At 27.6% G+C, this 20,496-nt stretch overlaps 4 protein-coding genes and 4 non-coding genes across 17 annotated transcripts in view; 2 read left to right on the top strand and 6 right to left on the bottom strand.

Moving 5' to 3' along the window:
• Nucleotides 1-4,258, bottom strand: part of LOC124951991 — an 18,477-nt gene extending 14,219 nt beyond the window's left edge. For 2 of the 6 annotated variants that reach the window (XM_047501195.1, XM_047501193.1), the window contains exon 1: nucleotides 4,102-4,258. Coding sequence is in view for 2 of the 6 variants with exons in the window: in XM_047501191.1 (XP_047357147.1) it covers nucleotides 2,200-2,261 (62 nt within the window). In the remaining 4 variants the exon portion in view is untranslated. Of the gene's footprint in view, nucleotides 1-2,199; nucleotides 2,371-3,974; nucleotides 4,029-4,101 lie in introns of all 6 variants that reach the window. The other 4 variants (XM_047501191.1, XM_047501192.1, XM_047501196.1 and 1 more) reach the window with 4 other exon arrangements.
• Nucleotides 4,259-4,552: 294 nt separating this feature from the next.
• Nucleotides 4,553-4,625, bottom strand: Trnav-aac. The gene has a single exon. It is a non-coding gene; the product is annotated as a tRNA-Val (tRNA).
• Nucleotides 4,626-4,813: 188 nt separating this feature from the next.
• Trnav-aac lies at nucleotides 4,814-4,886 on the bottom strand. Its single transcript has one exon. It is a non-coding gene; the product is annotated as a tRNA-Val (tRNA).
• Nucleotides 4,887-5,069: 183 nt separating this feature from the next.
• On the bottom strand, nucleotides 5,070-5,142 carry Trnav-aac. The gene has a single exon. It is a non-coding gene; the product is annotated as a tRNA-Val (tRNA).
• A 182-nt stretch (nucleotides 5,143-5,324) lies between these two features.
• On the bottom strand, nucleotides 5,325-5,397 carry Trnav-aac. Its single transcript has one exon. It is a non-coding gene; the product is annotated as a tRNA-Val (tRNA).
• A 769-nt stretch (nucleotides 5,398-6,166) lies between these two features.
• On the top strand, nucleotides 6,167-9,291 carry LOC124952064 (transmembrane protein 65). The gene is made up of 7 exons (XM_047501380.1): nucleotides 6,167-6,675; nucleotides 6,765-6,965; nucleotides 7,021-7,146; nucleotides 8,352-8,393; nucleotides 8,566-8,633; nucleotides 8,689-8,892; nucleotides 8,969-9,291. The coding sequence occupies exons 1-7, from the start codon at nucleotides 6,609-6,611 to the stop codon at nucleotides 9,047-9,049; spliced, it is 789 nt and encodes a 262-aa protein (XP_047357336.1). The 5' UTR covers nucleotides 6,167-6,608; the 3' UTR covers nucleotides 9,050-9,291.
• A 60-nt stretch (nucleotides 9,292-9,351) lies between these two features.
• Nucleotides 9,352-12,432, bottom strand: LOC124952063 (protein CNPPD1). 5 transcript variants are annotated; one of them, XM_047501376.1, is made up of 6 exons: nucleotides 11,236-11,407; nucleotides 10,995-11,120; nucleotides 10,829-10,925; nucleotides 10,450-10,649; nucleotides 10,207-10,335; nucleotides 9,352-10,126 (listed from the first exon to the last, which is right to left on the bottom strand). In XM_047501376.1, exons 2-6 carry the CDS (start codon nucleotides 11,040-11,042, stop codon nucleotides 9,527-9,529), a joined length of 1,074 nt encoding a protein of 357 aa, XP_047357332.1. In that variant the 5' UTR covers nucleotides 11,043-11,120; nucleotides 11,236-11,407; the 3' UTR covers nucleotides 9,352-9,526. The 5 variants fall into 5 exon arrangements, with proteins under 5 accessions (XP_047357332.1, XP_047357335.1, XP_047357334.1 ...); XM_047501379.1 differs by lacking the exons at nucleotides 10,995-11,120; nucleotides 11,236-11,407 and adding an exon at nucleotides 12,329-12,432 and having other exon boundaries at nucleotides 10,829-10,858; XM_047501378.1 differs by having other exon boundaries at nucleotides 10,829-10,858; nucleotides 10,995-11,407.
• Nucleotides 12,433-15,175: 2,743 nt separating this feature from the next.
• Nucleotides 15,176-20,456, top strand: LOC124952062. Its single transcript, XM_047501373.1, has 6 exons — nucleotides 15,176-15,728; nucleotides 16,531-16,650; nucleotides 17,363-17,459; nucleotides 17,645-17,795; nucleotides 17,878-18,006; nucleotides 18,132-20,456. Exons 1-6 carry the CDS (start codon nucleotides 15,373-15,375, stop codon nucleotides 18,410-18,412), a joined length of 1,134 nt encoding a protein of 377 aa, XP_047357329.1. The 5' UTR covers nucleotides 15,176-15,372; the 3' UTR covers nucleotides 18,413-20,456.
• The last annotated feature ends 40 nt before the right edge of the window (nucleotides 20,457-20,496 follow it).

The raw sequence follows: 20,496 nt of genomic DNA on the forward strand, positions 1-20,496 counted from the left end.
TCGCAATCGCGGTCAAAAGTCTAGCTGATAAATAAAATAAAGTTTCTTTCGCGTGTAGATATTTATACAAAAGTAAATATCGAATATCGATATAAAACAAAGTTTTATGATACCATTGCTATTACAGAACTATCCGAATATATATATATATATATATATATATATATATATATATATATATTACATTTATTACATTTATTTAATGATTTTACATCGTTATGGAATAAATCGATATAACGATAAAATAAAATGTATAAGTGACGAATCGAATATTTTTCAATGTTATCGATGGTCTTCTAATAATAGTAATAATAATAATAATAATAATAATAATAATAATAATAATAATAATAATGATAAATAAAAAAAAAGATGAAAGAAAAATAAAAAAAGAGAAAAAAAAGGAAGTATCAAATGTATATGAAAAAAGAAAAAAAAGGAATACAATTTCTTAACACAGACATATTTAAAATAAGTATCAAAGTTCCTAATTTATTTCGAATTAGATGGATAAGCACATTTCGTTATCGAATTTATTCGGAATAATCGGCTTGACTCCGATTAACCCCTCGAAGTTTTTTTTTTCCGCTACTGCGAACCGATCGAATGTAATTAGATATCGTTTATTTTACAACGAACCACCGCAGTGCCTACTTACTTGGGGTAGTACTGCGATATATAAAATACGTATATAGTATGTGTATCCATTATATGTCTGTGTGTGTATATGTATATATATATATATATATATATCATATATATGGAAGAGGAAGGGAGGGGTGAATAGGGGATGAAAACAGAAGCGCTCGCGCGTATGAAATTCGTGAGGAAGGACGGTGGCAGTCGCTCATAGAACGCTTGACTGCTAATGTGACGCGATCATCGGCACCCAGTCATCGTCCATTGATATTATACGCAACCCCCAGGGGGTTTGTATATATCTTTCTTCTCCCCCACTCCACAATTCCCGCGCGCTATTTCGCGCTTCCACGCATCCCCTTTTTCCTTCTACCGTGTGTCACCATCACCCTACGAAATACGATAAGCATATTTTCTTCTCCTCCTCCTCCTCCTCCTCCTCCTCCTTCTTCTTCTTCTTCTTCTTCGTCCTTCTTCAAGAAAAATAAAAAAAAAAAAAATTCGAATCGATCGAATCGTCTTTATTTTATGTTTGCAACTGATTAGATAAAAGGAAAAACAAAAAATAAATTATGATTAAATGTTCATTTGCTAAATAAAGATTAAAATTAAAGAAAATCAAAACAAACAAAAAATATAGGGAAGAGGGTGAAACCTATTGACAGATATATATTTTTTCGTAATAAAAAAAAAAAAGAAAAAAAAAGAATAAAAAAAAGAAAACCTCGTAGAAAAGAGGAAAAAAAAACAAACAAACGAAAGAAGAAAGAATAAGAGAACGTACATACATATTGTCCTACAACTTACCCTCTGTGATCTCTTTAAATGCACCCGAAGGACATCGTAACACCCGAGAACCCTTCGGCTTTTTCAACAACCCCCTTAATACGTACAAGATCGTTTCATTTTTCTGCATCGACTGTCTCTTCCTTCAAATACTAAATAATGTCCATATCGTTTCTCATATTCCTATGACGTTGAAAATACATACATATATCTGTTTTTTTTTCGGGCAATAAAATGAAAAAATGAAAAAATAAAACAATGAAGAGAAGAGGACCATAGAGTAAAGCGTGGTCTTTTTTTTTAACGAAAGATCATCAACGATACATTACGATTTCAATTTTTCATTTTTTTCTTTTTCTTTTCTTTTTTTTTTTTCAAAAAAGAGTCGTCATAAAGGTAGACTGTATTATAACGAACGAAAATAATGAAGAAACATTAAAATTATTAATGAAACGTACGAAATCTGCGTCTACGCGTATTAATTCGTCAACGATTCATGAACACGCATCTACGAATAGAAAATAACTCTATGATAGTTGAACGATGTAACAATGCATTTACGAATGTAATTCGTCGGAACGTGGGTAACAGGTATTTTCCAAAAAAAAAAAAAAAATAAAAAGAAAAAAAAAAAAAGAAAAAAAAGAACAAAAAGAGGAAAAAAAACACACGCGCGCAAAAGAAGAAAAAAAAAAGAAAGAAGACAAAAAGGAAAAGAAGATGAATGTGAAGGGGATTAGAATGGGGGATGGGGGTGGACTCCGAAACTTTTACCTTCCTCCCCAATGTTCCACATCCCCATAAAGGGCTCGTAATTTTGCAAAAATATTGTCCATGTGTTTTGACTTGCAACATCAAATTCGCAAACGATGGCAGATTGCGTGCTGACAAATGAGCGCGTTACAAGGGACGGGTGGTTGCGATGCATCGGGAAGACATATGGCTCTATAAAAAAAAAAGGAACCTAAAAAAAAAGGAAAAAGAGAGAGAGAGAGAGAGAATGACAGAGAAAGAAAGAGAGAGAGAGAGAGAGAGAGAGAGAGAGAGAGAGAGAGAGAGAGAGAGATGATACCGAGAGATGATATAGAAGAGGTATAACTGCAGTATAACAATCCAGTCGATCCGATATTAATGGAGACCAAACACCAAAAGCACATTCTGCGTCCCCGGAGGAGAATATGTACACATTGGTACACCATTATGTCCCCGTTATAATGTGCGACTCGCGTACACCCCTCCTCTCCTTCTCCCTTTTCTCTAACCGACGAAATGATCTACGAGCTTGCCAACGTCCGTACCCTATGTGATACGTATATATATATATATATATATATGTATGTATATACGTACGTACGTACGTACGTAGATAGTACGTATTAATAGAGAATCTGTTTTGAAAACTTTTCTTTCATACGCACTCTCGTTCACTCGTTCGTTCGTTCGTTCGTTCATTCATTTCGTTTGTCCTATTGTATAGGTTATGTTGTCAATGACGTAATATTATTTACTTTGTATATAAATAATTATTTCGAACCTTGAAACATAAGACAATCTTTCAATCTATATATATATATATATATATATATATATATATATATATATACGTACATACATACGTAATTATTTACTTACACGTTATTAATGAAAAATGAAAAAATACGAGATATTTACGAGATATAAAGTATGAATACTTTCGAACAAAAATGATATTAAATAATTTATATTACGAAAATATAATTGTCTATAATTATTGACGATTGAGATTATATGTATGTATGTATATACGTGTGTACAATAATTAAAGGATATATCCTCCCTCGATAAGATAATAATCGTATTGCCGATTAGAAAAGTGTACGTAATGGCGACCTTCTCTTGATCAAGAAAGACAGAGACAGAGAAACAGAGAGACAGACAGAGAGAGAGAGAGAGAGAGAGAGAGAGAGAGAGAGAGAGAGAGAGAGTAATTCGAGCGATCCTAAGCGGGCAAACAATAAAATTGGATTTAGCTATCCCTCCTGATAATGTCGTTTTCCGGCGTGTGACCAGAGAAGGGTGGGTGAGTTTTCGGAAGGTGCAGGACAACCGTCACGATTAACGAAAGAGGAGGAGAACGAGGAGGAGAAAGAGGAGGTGGAAGTGGAGAAGGAATAGGAATACTAGGAGGAGTGTATAGTAAAGGACGCCAAGATCAAAGACGGCACAGCTCTGGGGGCGATCCCGTACTTTCCTTGTGACATATTAACTCGAAATTGACGTCGACAGGCGACGAACGAACGCTCGTAACTTTGATCATTTCACCTGCGGTAGAGTTTCTCCTACTTACTTGCTAGCAACGTTTTACAAGGAATATACGTAAATGTAAAGTATTTTTCATTCTATCTTTCTTAGTTGTAAAAAACCTTTATCTTTTTCTTTCTTTCTTTCTTTCTTTCTTTTTTTCTTTCTTTTTTTCTTTCTTACTTTCGAACAGATAACCTAATTTTATTATATAGCCTCGATAATTTCTATTATATTTAGCAATGAAATAATTTAACACGTGTACTGACCTTACGATTCTTTTGCGAATAAAATATTATTATTCGTAGTATCAGCTTGCGTAGCTATTACGATTAATACAAGTAAAATGGATTATTAATGAAAACTCGTCGAACACTCGTAAATGAAATCACTAACCTTCGAAATCCTTAGCTTCGATTCTCCTTGGAAACACTAAAATGCTAAAGAAATCACACGCGTTATTAGAATTTAGTTACATCGATATTATACTGAATTCATGGACGGCAACGATGAAACTCTGTAGTAACGTTTATTCCAATGTTGTATACTGCTGCCCCCTTCAATACGTTTTCGAAATATTATGAACTACGATCTTGTTCTTCTTTACCGACATATTATAAATGTAGTTACGTCGGCATAATATCGAGATGACCGTCGAAATGAATTTACACATTGATACTTCTTACATAGATCTATCGAGTAATAAATGCAACAGATCTAATGGTAAATAAAAAGAAATTATACGTAATAACAAATCATTATTAATAACTGACGTATATAAAATTAATTATATTTTAATTAATAATTTGTAAATGATACAAGAAGTAAAAAAATATAAAAGAAATAATGTTTCCGCCCGGGATCGAACCGGGGACCTTCCGCGTGTTAGGCGGATGTGATAACCACTACACCACGGAAACTACCCTTAAAATCTTTTGTTATTGAACTATGATTGTTAAAATTATTTTTTTCCTTTATCAAATAAAAGAAATCATTTAATAAAATTTATTTCCACGTTGCATAAAAGCTTTCGAATGAAAATCTTAACATTTCAACTATTTGGAAAACTGTTTTTCGTTGAATGGATAAATAAAAAAACGAAAAAGTTTGTTTCCGCCCGGGATCGAACCGGGGACCTTCCGCGTGTTAGGCGGATGTGATAACCACTACACCACGGAAACTACCCTTAGAATTTTTTTTATTTAATTACAATTGTTAAAATTATTTGCTTCTTTTACTAAATAAAAAAAAATTTTTATAAAATTTATTTCCACGTTACAAAAATCTTTCGAATAAAAATCATAACATTTCAACTATTCGGAAAATTGTATTTTGTTGAAATAAAAAAATAAAAAAAAAAAAATTGTTTCCGCCCGGGATCGAACCGGGGACCTTCCGCGTGTTAGGCGGATGTGATAACCACTACACCACGGAAACTACCCTTGGGATTTTTTATTATTTAAGTATAATAGTTAAAATTATTTACTTTTTTTATTAAAGAAAAAAAATTTTCTATGAAACTTTTTTCTATGTTACAAAAATCTTTCAAATAAAAATCTTAACATTCCAACTATTCGAAAAATTATATTTTGTTGAAATAAAAAAATAAAAAAAAAAATTGTTTCCGCCCGGGATCGAACCGGGGACCTTCCGCGTGTTAGGCGGATGTGATAACCACTACACCACGGAAACGCTTAGAAATATTTTGACATAGTATTTATTTCAATCTAATATATAATTAAATTTATTTAAAAAATAAATAAAATAATGTATTGTTATTTAATCCGTTTAAAAATTAATTCTATCAAACTCTATGCGTTTAGAGATATAAGCTCTAATAATATTATAATATAAGTAACTAATTATAAGTGTTGTAATATTTTTAATTAATAAAAAAATAATTATTTTTTATTTAATTCTTTTCGGTTCATAATCATCGTTGAAACATTTTATTCAAATAATTCCTTATCAACTTTTTTTATTTTCTCTGAGAGACTTTAATTGGGACTTTTTTATTGAATCTTTTTCTTTCAAAAGTATAAAATTGAGTGATTGATTTAAATTGATCTTTAAGATGCATATCCCTTTTTATCAATTTTTCCTTTCCCTTTTAAACAAAACTTTTTAATGAGTTACGTTTCTTTTTATATATATATATATTTTTTTTTTTTTTTTTTATCTTTAGTTATATGTATAAATTTAACCAAAAACAAAACATATAAAATTTATACGATCAATAAATACTTTTCACTTTTTTAATCAATCTTCAGAGAAATATATAGCGTATAGTTTTTTATTCGCATTTATTATTATTACACGTAACAATTTCTATCGTACACTAATCTAACGATTGTTAGATTACGCTCAACGGGATATAATCTATATATGAGTTTATACATCGATAGGATAAGCGCATGGTGATAGAGTGTTCCTCTATTGTGCTTGTAGTTCATATTTTGGCCATACCTATCGCTGAAGTCATACACGTTTATATAGCGAATGATAGTGAAGAACAACCCTAACAACACCGTTTACTGATTTAAAAGACAAAAGTAGTCTTCATTGATCTAATAGTATGTTCGTGATCGCGCGTATTAACGTATAACTGTTTTGTTTTTATATTGATTCATTCAATAAGACAGACCAAAGAGAGATATTAAATTTTAATTATTATTGTTAAATATTGCGTAAGTCAGTAAATAATTGTAATTAATTTGTCATTGGAAAAAAAGGAAAAAAAAAAAAAAAAAAAAAAGAAAAATTAATCTCAATCAATCTCGCAATATTGATACGTATTCCGTTCAATGATAACATTCCTGATTTGTATATATCATTAATATCTTTAGATAATCGCAATATCGTATAGTTTATTTCGTGTATTTCAATTGTTCTATATATCGAGGATGCGAGTTTTTATTACTTTATTAGGTAGAGAAATGTACTTGTTCCATAAAGGAATCAACAATTTTGGTAAGAAAATAAATATTGTAAATTTGTGATATTTAAAAATAGGATATGACTAATTGATGGCACACCTTTTAACGTCATAACCATTTCAGGAATGAAATTGAGAAAATTTCATGAAAGTTGTTTAGTATATTCCTTTAGACAAGATATTATTTCAAACAATGGTACTACAAATGTTCTAACTAAGGAGCAGGCCAATATATTAGCGGAAAAATTAACTCCAGAAGAACGAAATATTTTAATGACTGTTTTGAACAAATATAAATCTATGGATGATAAAGCTTCATACGAAGGTAATTATTAAATATAAGAAATGCATTAAAAATCCAATTTATATTTTTTCTTCAGCTCAATTAGCGGGTATTCGTTGGAGAAGTAAACTTGGAAGGCCTACAAAATTGCCTACTCTAGGTGATGTCGATCCTACTGGTAGTTACTGTCCTCTACCCGAAAATTGGCTTCTTCATAAGTCTGGTAGGAATATTGAAACATTCATTTGAAAACAATTTACAAACATACTTTTATTACTTTATATAATTCTATCGACAAATATCAACAATCAATTCTAATCGGTATTTAATTTATAAATTTTATACAAAAATAGAGTTAAGAAAATTTATTATTGAAAATTTTATTTAATTCATGATTCTCATAAATAATATATGCAAATAGAATCATTTATTTTGCTTCTTTTTTTTTTCTTTTAATATATCTTTCAATGTGAGAATTAATTATTTATTATTCTTTTTAATACTTAAAAAGCAATTGTATTTTTGCATTCTTTATGGATATTAATATGTAAGTTTATTTATTTTTATATATGTATAAGTTTTCTACTAAATTATTTATAATGATCTATTTTCTTATATTGTTCCATTTCAATATCTAAAATAATTTAGTATATTTTAATAAAAAATCTTCCACACATACAAGTCATACTAATAACATTATCTTGCACATGTTATAAATCATATTCCTCTTTCATAGAAATGCATGACAACAAAATATAAGCCTTGTAATATTATACTTATAAGTATTTTTATATTAATTTTGCAGATTTTAGTGTATTAATGCTTAATTAATAAATAATTTGTTATAATATATATTCAATTGTATATAGAAATTAATAAATAGGTTTTTGTTTTCAATTAACTAACTTTCTCTCAATATTAAGATATTATTTTTATATACATTCTATAAGATAAAATTTTTATTTTTATAATGGTAATACTTTCGTAATGCAAAGTATACTATTTAAAAACAGTATGTAATTTCATTGTATTTTTCTATACATAGAAATTCATCAAGTGGAACAATGTATGTTAACTTTAATAAATTATCACTTTTTAAAATTATGTGTACTTGATTGATAATATTAAGCATGTCAATTGTTTTTTCTTTTTACATTTCTTAACAATTATTAAATTGTAATTAATAATGCTTTAACCTTATTATTACCATTATTATTATTATTATTATCATTATTATTATTATTATTATTATTATTATTATTATTGTTATTATTATTATTGCTATTGTTAATATTATAAATTTTACAAAGTAATACTATTAATAAATACAACACATAACAAATCTTTCCTTAATATACTATATGAAGTTCTTCATATTACAAATTGTTGTGCATTATAAAATTTACATTGTTCTTTTTCAAATTACAGTTGAAAATGATGCAAGACCGAGTAATAGAGTTCTTCTAAAAGGTATGTAATATAATAAATTTACTGTAATTATACTATCTTAATGATTATAAAATGATATAATATAAATGTAGTAATAAAAATCTATCTATACACACCATGAACAGAAATTTAGAATAAGATTTACAATAAGAAGAGATTAGATTTAAAATAATAATATAAAAAAATTTTCCAGTTGCATTTATAAATAGTATTCCATTCATTGCCTTTGGTTTTCTCGACAACGCCATCATGATTGTTGCTGTATGTATTATATTAACATCATATATTTTTCCAATCTGCAACTTAGAACTTTCAGGGTGACTACATTGAAATGTTTCTGAGCAACAAGTTTCCTATCTCAACTATGGCAGCTGCAGCTTTAGGAAATACTGTATCTGATATAATAGGAATTGGATCTACAAATTGGGTAGAAAGTTTAGTAGAAAAGGTAGGAATTAAGAGACCATATTTAAGCAATGCACAATCAAAGTTACGAAGGACAAGGATGGCTGTAAATTTGGTAAGTCTTGAATTTAAATTATTTTAAAATTGTGTTACATTCTACATTATTAGTATATTTAACTCTTATGATTTAGGGTAGAGTGGTTGGAATTACGATAGGATGTCTAATTGGAATGATAACAATACCAGCTGTAGACTTTTTCTGCGATAGATAAACAAATTTATTCTACAATGTATTTATTACTGCATTTTCGACCACATGGAAAAATATTTATAAAACTATCAGCACATTTTAACGATAAAAAACAATTTTACGAATTTTAATCGATATACGTTTAAACTATATTTATAAATATCACAAATGTCAATTCCGTATCTTAACATTCTACCTGGTGTTACAATGGATTATATATTAAATATTTGCAATAATTATTATTATTGGACTTTCAATTTTTATAATAATTTTTTCTGATAAATATATATATATATATATATATATATATATATATATATATATAATTCTTTTTTTTTTTTATATAATTTTCATAAAATCTATAAGTAAATTATCTAAACTTTATCTGCAGTTTAAGTAGAAAAAAATTTTTTTCTCATAAATGATTACAGAAAATATATGTGACATCGCTTGTCAGAAAAGAAATTTCTAAACCAAAAATTCCTAATACAAGTCTTTTTCATTGTAAAATTAATTCCGTAGAAGAATTAGTATCAAGTATAAATTTACTTATAGTAGAAAATGGATTATAATCTGTAAAGTGTAAATGGTTCATTGGTTGCGATTTCAAATATGTATCGTCAGGAAACCAAGTATTCATAGAGTGTATCCAACATTTCCAAGATATGCTTACTACTTCATTTTTTTCACATGTTTTATAAGATTTTGTAGCATGTATAAAATCCATTGTTGTAAATATATCAGGTATCTCAATATCTTGATTTATCCTTTCCTTCTCTATCTCTGTATCTATGCTTATATTTGTTATATTTTCAGTATTTCTCAATATCGTTGAACCAAGTTGTGTACCAGGCAAATGACTCGTAACTACAGCAGATCCCAAAATAGTGACTACTCCAATAGCATATGCTACTAAACATACAGATGATATATTTATAAATTCATAAACAACAGCTAGCAGTTGAACAGAATCCATGAGACAGCTCAATTCTGTATAAGAAAACCAGCCACGTTTTTGAGCTTCTTTATAAGCAATATCCTTTTCTAGTTTTTGTAATCTTTTCCAAAAATCTTGATTTTGAACATATATAGACCAATCCTATTAAAGATAAATAAATGGATAAAAATTTTATTCTATTTTAAATATGTGCACTGCAAAATAATATTATCTCTATTTACAATAGCATTTAAAAATTCCTTCTCCAATTGATTTATCTGCAATATGGTTAAATCGCTTGATAAGGCCCATTCTGTATTAAAAACTTGATCTTCTTCTCCATCATCGTTTAAAAATTTAGTAGCTACCATCTACATAAAAATAAAATAATCTTTGTATAATACAAGAAATTTATACATAATATCCATTTTATATATATATATATATATATATATATATATATATATAAACAAAACAAAACATACTAAAGAAACAAGAAACAGTTTAGAAGGTGCTACTTGTTGAAGATATTCTGGATTGCAATCTTTTAATTTTTCTAAGTATAATAATGCTAAGATCAAAGAACACGGAGAAACGCAGGCATTTCTAGAAATTTTACTTGCTTCTTCCACATCTAATCGTTCTAACGTATGATTCACCCCAGTAAAAAGTTCTGCCGCCATTTCTACGAACATAAATTTATTTTATTTAAAAATATGTAAATTTTTGTTCGTAAAATGTTATGATTTGTTTCTTTTACAAAAAGAAAAAAAAATTGTTAATGGCATATAAAATAAAAATAATAAAATTAAAATCAAATGAGCTTATAAATTTGAAGGTATTTAAAGAATATATATTACTAACCAGTAACTGGAAAACTGAGACAATCGGTCACTGGAAATTCAAAATAATACAATGACTTTGTAATTCGATTCAAAAATTCATTATGATCATTTGTGCCCTAGAAAAATAAAATTTCAATCTATAAATAACAATAAAATTAAATAGGAGAGAATAAAAATGTCTTTACCTTTAATTTCGAAGGAATTGACGTTTCTTTAGAATAATTTTTCGTCATATTGAATAATGATTATTACTTTCAAATATTATTATTTTATAAGAGCTAATTAAAAATCTCTCGAAATATGTGAATGACCTAACATATGAAACAAAGTGAATAATAGATATATTATTCCGTTATGTTATGACAACTATGACTTTAACCATAGAATTTATACATTATGGAAGGGGCTGTATGTATCTATTCTAACCTATTTAAGCCTTTATATGTATGCATATGTATACGTATATTTTATCACATATTATATACATGTACATATATATATATGTATAAGAAATTTATTAGAAAATTTAAAACACACACAAATTCATGTTCGAAGATGCGTAATATACTTGAGATCATACGTATAAAAAACTTATCATATTTACTTATATGATTGTTACAATCTACTGCTAAGTTGCTCTATCGATAAAGTAGAACGTTTCATGATAACTTGAGAACATATGAGACAGAAGCCAAAAATTTTCATTCGTATTATATCTAATTAATGCGCGTTACATATATAGTTACAGCTTAAAGCTTTAAGCAAACTATATTAATAACAGATTTGCTTGTGTTGATATATATTTTTACGTTCTTTTACAAAATTTATATTTTATACGAAAATATTTTACTTATATTAACAATATTATATATATATATATATATATATATATATATATATATATATATATATATATACATATATCTAATTTTATTATATAGAATTACAAACACGATTGCTGATGAATTGTATTTTTATTTCATGAACGACATTAAAAAAAAATGCACATATTGAAACTATAAAGAATCCTTTCATCATTTTTTTCTTTCTCAATGATTTCGTGATTAAATACTATTATTAACAAATAGCCTTCAAAAAGTTTAATGCATTAAAAATAATGAAAACTTCTCAACGAAAATGTAAGACGATAAAGAGAATAAAAGATATTGAAGAAGAAAATCTTAGGAAAAAGAATAATTAGCTTTTAAATTGCATTATCCTTATATATATAATAAAATTAAAATATTATATATATATATATATATATTTTATATATAAATTTTTTCGAACATATTGTATATTGTAATTATTGCGTTAGAAATTTCATAAATATTTCTTTCACGAAATCAATTAATTTGATCGACACCTGGAAAAAAAAAAAAAAAAAAAAAAAAAAAAAAAAAAAAAAAAATGAAATTAACAGACATATATCAACAATTTTTGCTACGCATCATACAATGCAATATAATGCAGTCGAAACGATCAAAAGTGATCCGTCACTAACAAGAAAATGTCTGACCTTAGGTACACATAACATCATGGCTTCTTCTCTGCTAACTTCTCATTGGCTACTTTCCTTTCGTTGATATCTTCATACTTATATATTTTTATTTAAAATTCTACAAAATAACACCTGATATAACAATGATGATTCTATGATAACATCGATAGCAAACTTGATAACGACAAAGTATCAACACAAAAGAAAGGAAAAGGAAACAATATTTTAAGGCTGTTCATTACTCCTGGTTTTATAATGGTTTACGCCGATAATGAGAACAGGCGTAATTCTTGACCGATTATGACGACCAAGGGACATTTTAAAGATGAAGGTTTAATCTAGCACTCTGTTTTTTCAAATTGTAAAAAAAAGCTTTATTTTCTTTGAAAAAAATCATATTAAAAAATGGTATTCCTTCGAGAATAATTCATTTGGAAATATAAAGCTTTCGCAAAAATTTGAAAAAACGGGATCTTAGATCAAATCATCGTTTTTGAGATGAGATCTTGTTCATCAAAATCGGTCAAGAATCATGACCGTTCTCTTTGTTAACCTAAATGTTGTTTTCGACGTTTTTCACAAAGAAAAACTTTCGTACAGTGGCGCCCCTCGAAATTTGTGACGAAAAAGAGAAGCTCGTACCCCCCACTACTGATTTTCATATACACGCTTGAATGGTGTACGTTTTGTTTCCATGAAGTAGATGATTGCCTACTTGTTTGGAGTGTAAACTGATGATGCTCAGATTTTCTAAACCATTTTAAACGCAAAGAAATGCGTTTCAGGATGCTCAGACGAAAAAGTTAAGATAACTCAGTCGGCTATTTTTATGAATCTTGTACAGATGATTTTATGGTAAAAATACGGAAATACCTGTCCAATCGTTCATATCAATAGACCTAAATTTTTTAAATATTGTTAAATTTTTGAAAAATCTATAGTTTATTTTTACATTTTATAAACTAGTAATATAGAGATTCGATATACAATGTGTAGCACATTGGCAAATATTTACATTAGTAATTCGGGAATTGTATTAAATTCGAAAGTTCCATTAGGTTTCTTTTTTATTATATCGATATAAATTAAAATAATCAATTGATTAATTATTTTTTCCCTTATTTGTCAATTTAATAAGACATTACTATCTAATCTCTCATACTTATTTTTTCTACTGATGATTGACGTAAGTTACGCGATAATCTGCGTTAGATTGGACACAGGAATTTACAATTTCACAGATCACAGATACATATAAAGTATATATATTTATCGATTATTTTTTCTAAAATAATAATTAATGAACATAAACAATTATATATTATATACTATTTTTATAAAGATCAAAAGACAAATTCGTTTCCATATTATCAACGAAATATTTCTCCCAGTGCTATTTTTTTTTATGGTTTCCTCTGTAGGAGTAATTCACTTTATATTATTACTTATTATTCCTACTATTAATAATAATAATATATAATATAATAATATAATAAGTATATATTTATATATATAATATAATAAATATTCACTAATTATTTTGGATAAAATCTTGTTTCTTTTTTTTTTTTTTGTAATTTTCGCTTTTTTTCAGAAATTTATATACTAACTTATTATACATGTCAATTATATTTATTATTCTTTATGTATTTGTCGTGAAACAAATAATTAAAGACGTCGTAATACGTACGTTATTATCAAAAAAAGATATACATATATAAGATTGAAAAGTGTGAATCACAGTATATACCAACACTACTTATTTTAACCTATACAAAACTGATTGTTATGTACGTATGAAAAACCAATACAAACTCATACATCGATATGTTACATATGGCGGGAACAGTGTTCCCCGCTTACATTTGTAGTTCATATTTTGTCCATACCTGTCGCTGAAGTCACACACGCTTCGAGCTAAAGGTGACGAACAGCCTTAAAGTTTTATACAATTTATTTGGAAACGTATTTTAAAACATTTTGTTTGTCAATGTAGAAGCTTGACACGCATATATATATATATATATATATATATATGTGTATATAAGCTATGGCCTAAGAAGTTAGAAGTAGCAATCGGATTGGACAAAGAAAGAAAGAAAGAAATATAACGCATTTCGAATAAATAAATATCTTTTCTCAAGATTTTCGAAGGCGCAGCTATGTTGTCTTTGTCACTTTATTAGAATTAGGTATAAACAGAATAAATAAATGTTGATATCGTTATAGAAATTTTCTATATATGAAATTTGTTTCAATTTTTCCTTCCTTACAAAATTTATTGCGACGAACAACGATACTGATTCGAAAACGTTAAGAAAAAGCAAACTAATGGAAACTGGCGTGAAGTAACATGACTGCATCTACGATTTGTGATCTCATATTGCAATCATTATATGCTGAATATATGTAAAGTAAGCGAAGAGTATGATTGTGCATATGTGCATGTATATATGTTGTATTTATGTATGTATGTATGTATGTATATACGTGTCTCTTGTGTGGAAGATGTGTGCACGAGCGCATACATAAATGACGTAGTAACTTTGAGAAGAAATAATAAACGATTTTAGAGAAAATCTAAATATTGAATTGCTTTAATAGGTAAACAAGGAAGAATATTTTCCAATAGTCTTATCTCTCTCATCGAAAAATAGATAGAGGAAAACTGCCACCAATTGAGCTCTCATATGATTTTGTAACTTGTGCATTGTGTGCATGCGCAAGTGCATACATACATACGTATATATATATATATATATTATATACATACACACAACTACATAGTTAGGAATAGATGTGTTAATATACGTATATCGTAAAGCATCCCCTCTACCTAGTATTTTCTCCTCCTCTCTAACATCCCTCTTAAGCGTCCAGCATTCGCACTTCGGAAACGAAACGAAAGAAACCTCAGCGTTAGTTTGTTCATTTCGAAAAGTCTCTCCTTCCCGTTGTCACGCGCTAAAAATATCTTTCTACGACCATTGGAGGGTATACCATGCCGAAAGAAAAGAGGAATTAGGTCGAGAAAAGTGATTCAACATTATCCTGGAATTGTCATGGAAAGGCTATCGAAAATCGCATGTTATTTTCGTTGGTTGAGGAGTCCGCCTTCGCCACCACCACCACTACTACTACAACCACCATCACCATCGGTGCCAGTAACAACCGAAGCAGCACCAGCAACAGTAGCATCGTCATTGTTGCCTTCCTGCGATGTAACAAAGATGAGCCTCGAGGCCGATTCGACGAGGAATTCGCCCGTCGTCGACGAAGATTATGACGACGAGTGTCGCAATAATATTTGCGACATCGAGGCTTTGAAGAGATTCTGCGGGATTTTGGAGAATATCCTTCTATGGGAAAACTCTGTTAATAGTATAACAGTTGTGTTTGTGTTCAATATACTCTTTTGGTGAGTGACTTGATACTACTATTCCTGTGCTATATTTTATAATATTGTATATCCATTAATATGTTCACACACACACACACACACGCGCGCGCGCACACGTCTCTCTGTGTGTCCTTACTTTTATACACAACACGCGTGCGCGCTCGCGCCACACATAACACACACAACTACATGCGCGTGCGGACGCGCGCACGTACGCACGCACGCGTGCATGCACATCGATCGTTTTGAATTGCGATCGCTGCTTGTTACACTGCTTGCTGACGTACATACGTATGTACACGCGCATTTCTCGAGATGCAATGTTTGATTATTACCTTTATGCACCTGACAATAAGAACAAGAGGTATAGCGTCGCATATGTACGCTCCCAAATTTAATATCCCTCGTCGCCAATTCCCCATTGTTTCTTGTTCTTACATTTATTATTTATTATTCGTTTATTTTTTTACTTAACATTATTATTATTATTTTTTTTTTTTTTGTTTTTTACTTTTCTTTTTTCTTTCTTTATTTATTCCCCCCCCCCTCCAGTAGGCTGCTTTGAATTTATAAAATGCATGTGATATATACGTTTGGACATGAATAATGTGCCTAAGGTAAAACATTCTAATAGTATCAATTTAAGTTTTTAATCACATTTAATTATTTCATAATATCTATCAATAACAAAGACCTTTCCATTTTCCATAATATTTAAAATGTTAACTTTTTCTTTTATGAGAACAGATATATTTATAACTAATCCACTTGATGTTACAATGAAGTTAAATGAGGCAAGTGTTTACTACTAATTTTTCAGGGGGATAGTTATTCTAGAGATCCGAGGCTTTGCAGTAGCCAGCAGTGCTGCGCTTGTCGTGGTTCTCTGTTATAAAAATCTGGAAGCACAGGCATATGAAGAAAACAAGAAAAAATTAGTGTATGTCATTAAGCTTCAAAAATATATAAGGGTTGCGCATGTGGGAACTCATTGATACTTTTTTATTTTTATGTCGTTATAATGAATTATGAATTATGGATGCTAAAATTACAAATATATATTCTGTATAAACTTTATTAATATATACATTTGGTATGCTTTATATATATATATATATATATATATATATATATATATATATATATATATATATGTACATTCATAATTATTTGGGATTCTTATTAACACAGACATTAAGGAACATTTAAATTGAAAGAGTTTTTAAATTACAAGATAGTACAAAGCTGAGTTATACAAGTTTGATTATAAATATGCAATTACATGGTCCAAAATTTACAGAATTATTTTATATCCAGATTAATATCGGAATGAAACAATTAAATATTTTGCTATAGAACAAAATTTTTTTTAATATTGTTGTACTTCTCTGATAAGATTTTTTCTACAAGTCTTCCAACTTTCTTATATATATAATACGTAATAATTTACATAGGTATAAAATAAAATATTTCTAGATCGAATGATTCTTTTATTAAATTGTTAAAAGATTTACAATTTATAAGCGATATTAGAATTTCTCATGCACTTGCATATTTAATTATTATACATATTAAATTAAATGAATCACACATGCATAATATATTGTCCATTTTCAGAATCAACATAAACAAGCTTCCCAATATGTTTATAGATCACACACCAAGGCTGAACAGATTGAAAAGATAGGAAGAAAAATAAAATCCGTTTTGCAGAGCTTAAGACAACTACGGAAAGATCAGCCAGGGACGGTATGTTATCTCTGTTGATATTTATTACTATAATAATATGCTCTTTGACCTGTATAATATTTACACTTATTGCTAACACATGAGAAGTTGTATATATTAATATCATCATAAAACGATTTATTTGACATATAAAAGATATAAATGCAGAAAAAAGTTTATGCTTGTAAGTTTAAATAAAATTATAGTTTTGTACTGCTGTTTGTACTATATCCTTGGGCCTATGGATAATTGGTCGTACTATGAATGGAGTATTACTTGCTTATATAATATGTATGAGCATTCTACTAGTACCTGCATTATTACTAAAGCTACCTGGAAAAGTAATATCACATAAAGGTAATGACAGTGTAATATTATATACTTTATAGTAGTTCTATCTTTTTATAAAAATAATATATCAATTATCAAATTTTTACAGAATGGGATAGTGAAGTGGAAGAATTTTTACCAATAGTCACTGAAGATAATCTTCAAGTGTTAAAAAGGGCAGGAGAATCAGGTGACCATTCTCCAACACCATCAAGTTTGCAATCAGATATACAAAATGGTATGACTTCATATTTATATATATATTAGTAAATAAAAGTAAAAATAAACACTCATTACTTTTCCTTTCTTTCATTGATTTGATAGAAGATTTAACGATAAGAATATCTATTTTTTTCTTTACAGATTTTTTTAATGATGACAAACTTGTAGATTTAAGAATGCCATCTCATGAAGATGAAAGTATTGATGAAGTTGAACTCTCAGAATTAGAATTTAGTGTCGAAGAGACAGGTATAGGTGACATTAAGTTTCAAAGCAGACATTTTGAGAAAGGTTCATCCTCCGAAGAAGAAATAGATTTTAGACATGAAATGTTAAATAATAAGTTCAATTTAAACGATGAGAGTGATAATGAATTTGAAATAATTGATAGACAGGAAATTGCAAATATAAATAATGCATGAAGATATCTAGAATTTGGATATACTTTTAAAACTGTGACATACATAAAAAAGAAATGGGATAATACAATTATGTCTTATATAAATATTGGCTTGCTTCTTTTTTATAGAAATCGGAAAAATATTTTTGTTATCATTAACACGCTCACGATTTGCATGTATTTTTAAAAAATCATTACATATGAAAAAATTATATATAATTCTAGTAAAATATTACTAAAAATCATTATTTTTATGCTATGTACAGATATAACAAAGTAAAATTTAGAAACTGTACAATAAGGTGTAGATGGAGACCCTTCTGTGATCTAGACTTAACAATCAAACGTTGAATTGATACATACTCAGATACATTTTTTAGATGCTATAAAAAAATATTCAAAGATAAAATCGTATGATATAAAGAATAAAAACAGACGGAGGATATTATAAATTTGAAGTTATTTTAATTGAAGATTAATCAATATGTTTTATGTTAAATGTTAAATTTGGAAGGTAAATTTAGCATATTTTATTTCACACAAAAAATAATTATAACTATAAATTGTCCAACGATATAACATTTATGAATTACGTATCTCTTTGAAAGAAAATTCTTTACAATATACATTCTCTGATATGTATTAATAACAATACAAGAAAGAAAACATCTCTATAATAATAGTAAACAAACCAATTCATGTATTTATATATAATTAATATATATTTGTCACGGGTGAGCTCCATAAAGCACGTATCATTGTTTTGTAAATTACAAATATTGTTTTTTCGTATCTATAAAAAATAATAGTGCTAAATATTTATCGAAGAGAGAAATAAGTGATTAATCAGTTAACAAGTTTTCACAATGTATTTTAATTTTCAAAATATATTCAGGAATATATTAGGTTACAAAACATGATATATCATAAAAAAAAAAAATAAAAAAAAAAAATAAAAAAAGAAAAAAAAAAGAAAACTTGTAGTATATATTAACATTTAATCAATTGCAAATAACTGATAAAATAACATGTATTATCTTCAAATATTATTCAGTTATACATTCAAAATATTTCTAGATTATTTTGTAAGTTTTACGATTTTTGAACCGTTTGTTAACTGCTCAACTATAATTTGAGATTAATATAATATTGTAATGTTATATATTATAACATTACGATTTTGTTATTAATATTTTTTATATAGCAGAAAATCTCGTGTATATATACAAAATATTTCTAATTATTGTATTGTGTAAATACGATGCTCCATAAGCTAGATGGGATTAATCTTCTAGTTTTAGAATTTAAATGAAATATTCGAAATGAATGACAATTTGTTGAGATAAAATTTAAGACTGAATATAATGGATAATATATCCATAATTGAGTAAATTTTAATTGAATTCCAAATTTTAATTTCAATTTTAAGAATAATTTTTCTTTGTAATGATTTTTTTATCATTATCTTTTTATTTGCGGTAAACAGACGGTAAAAACAATTCGTAATATAATTTTATATTCTTTATTCATTGATACATGATTATTTTATGAGAAATACTTTTGGTTTTGTATGTTTCATCGATTAGTGTTTCTTTTTAAAAAATTATGTCATTCTAATCCTTTTTATTATATGAATTATTTTGCAAAAATTAATCTGAAGACAATATATTTTTATTTAGCTTATTATAAGTAAATCACTTGGTAAATCACAAAATTATCTTAATCTATACATTTTATTCTCTAGTATAGAAATCAAGTATAATATTAAAATCGTATTGTAAATCTGAAATGATAATCACAATTGCAAAGGATTGAATAAAATTGATAAATGATCTGACAATCTATTTTTATACATGAAATGTTTATAGCCTATTCAAAATCTTTTCTGTGATATGATAACAGGTCATCATGATAATTATGTTCTCAAATGTCGAGTGTGTAAAATATATTGCGTCAGTCATAATACTATCTATTGATAGTCGTAATTATTGTGACACAGGAATAGTAGAATGTGGACATAAATAATGTATGTTTTTTTTTCAAACAAATATAACATTAAAATTATAGATAATTGGTAGTAAGTGATAATGTAATACAACTTTTACA

This window comes from Vespa velutina, chromosome 10, assembly GCF_912470025.1.
Source record: "Vespa velutina chromosome 10, iVesVel2.1, whole genome shotgun sequence".
Classification (NCBI taxonomy): Eukaryota; Metazoa; Arthropoda; class Insecta; order Hymenoptera; family Vespidae; genus Vespa; species Vespa velutina.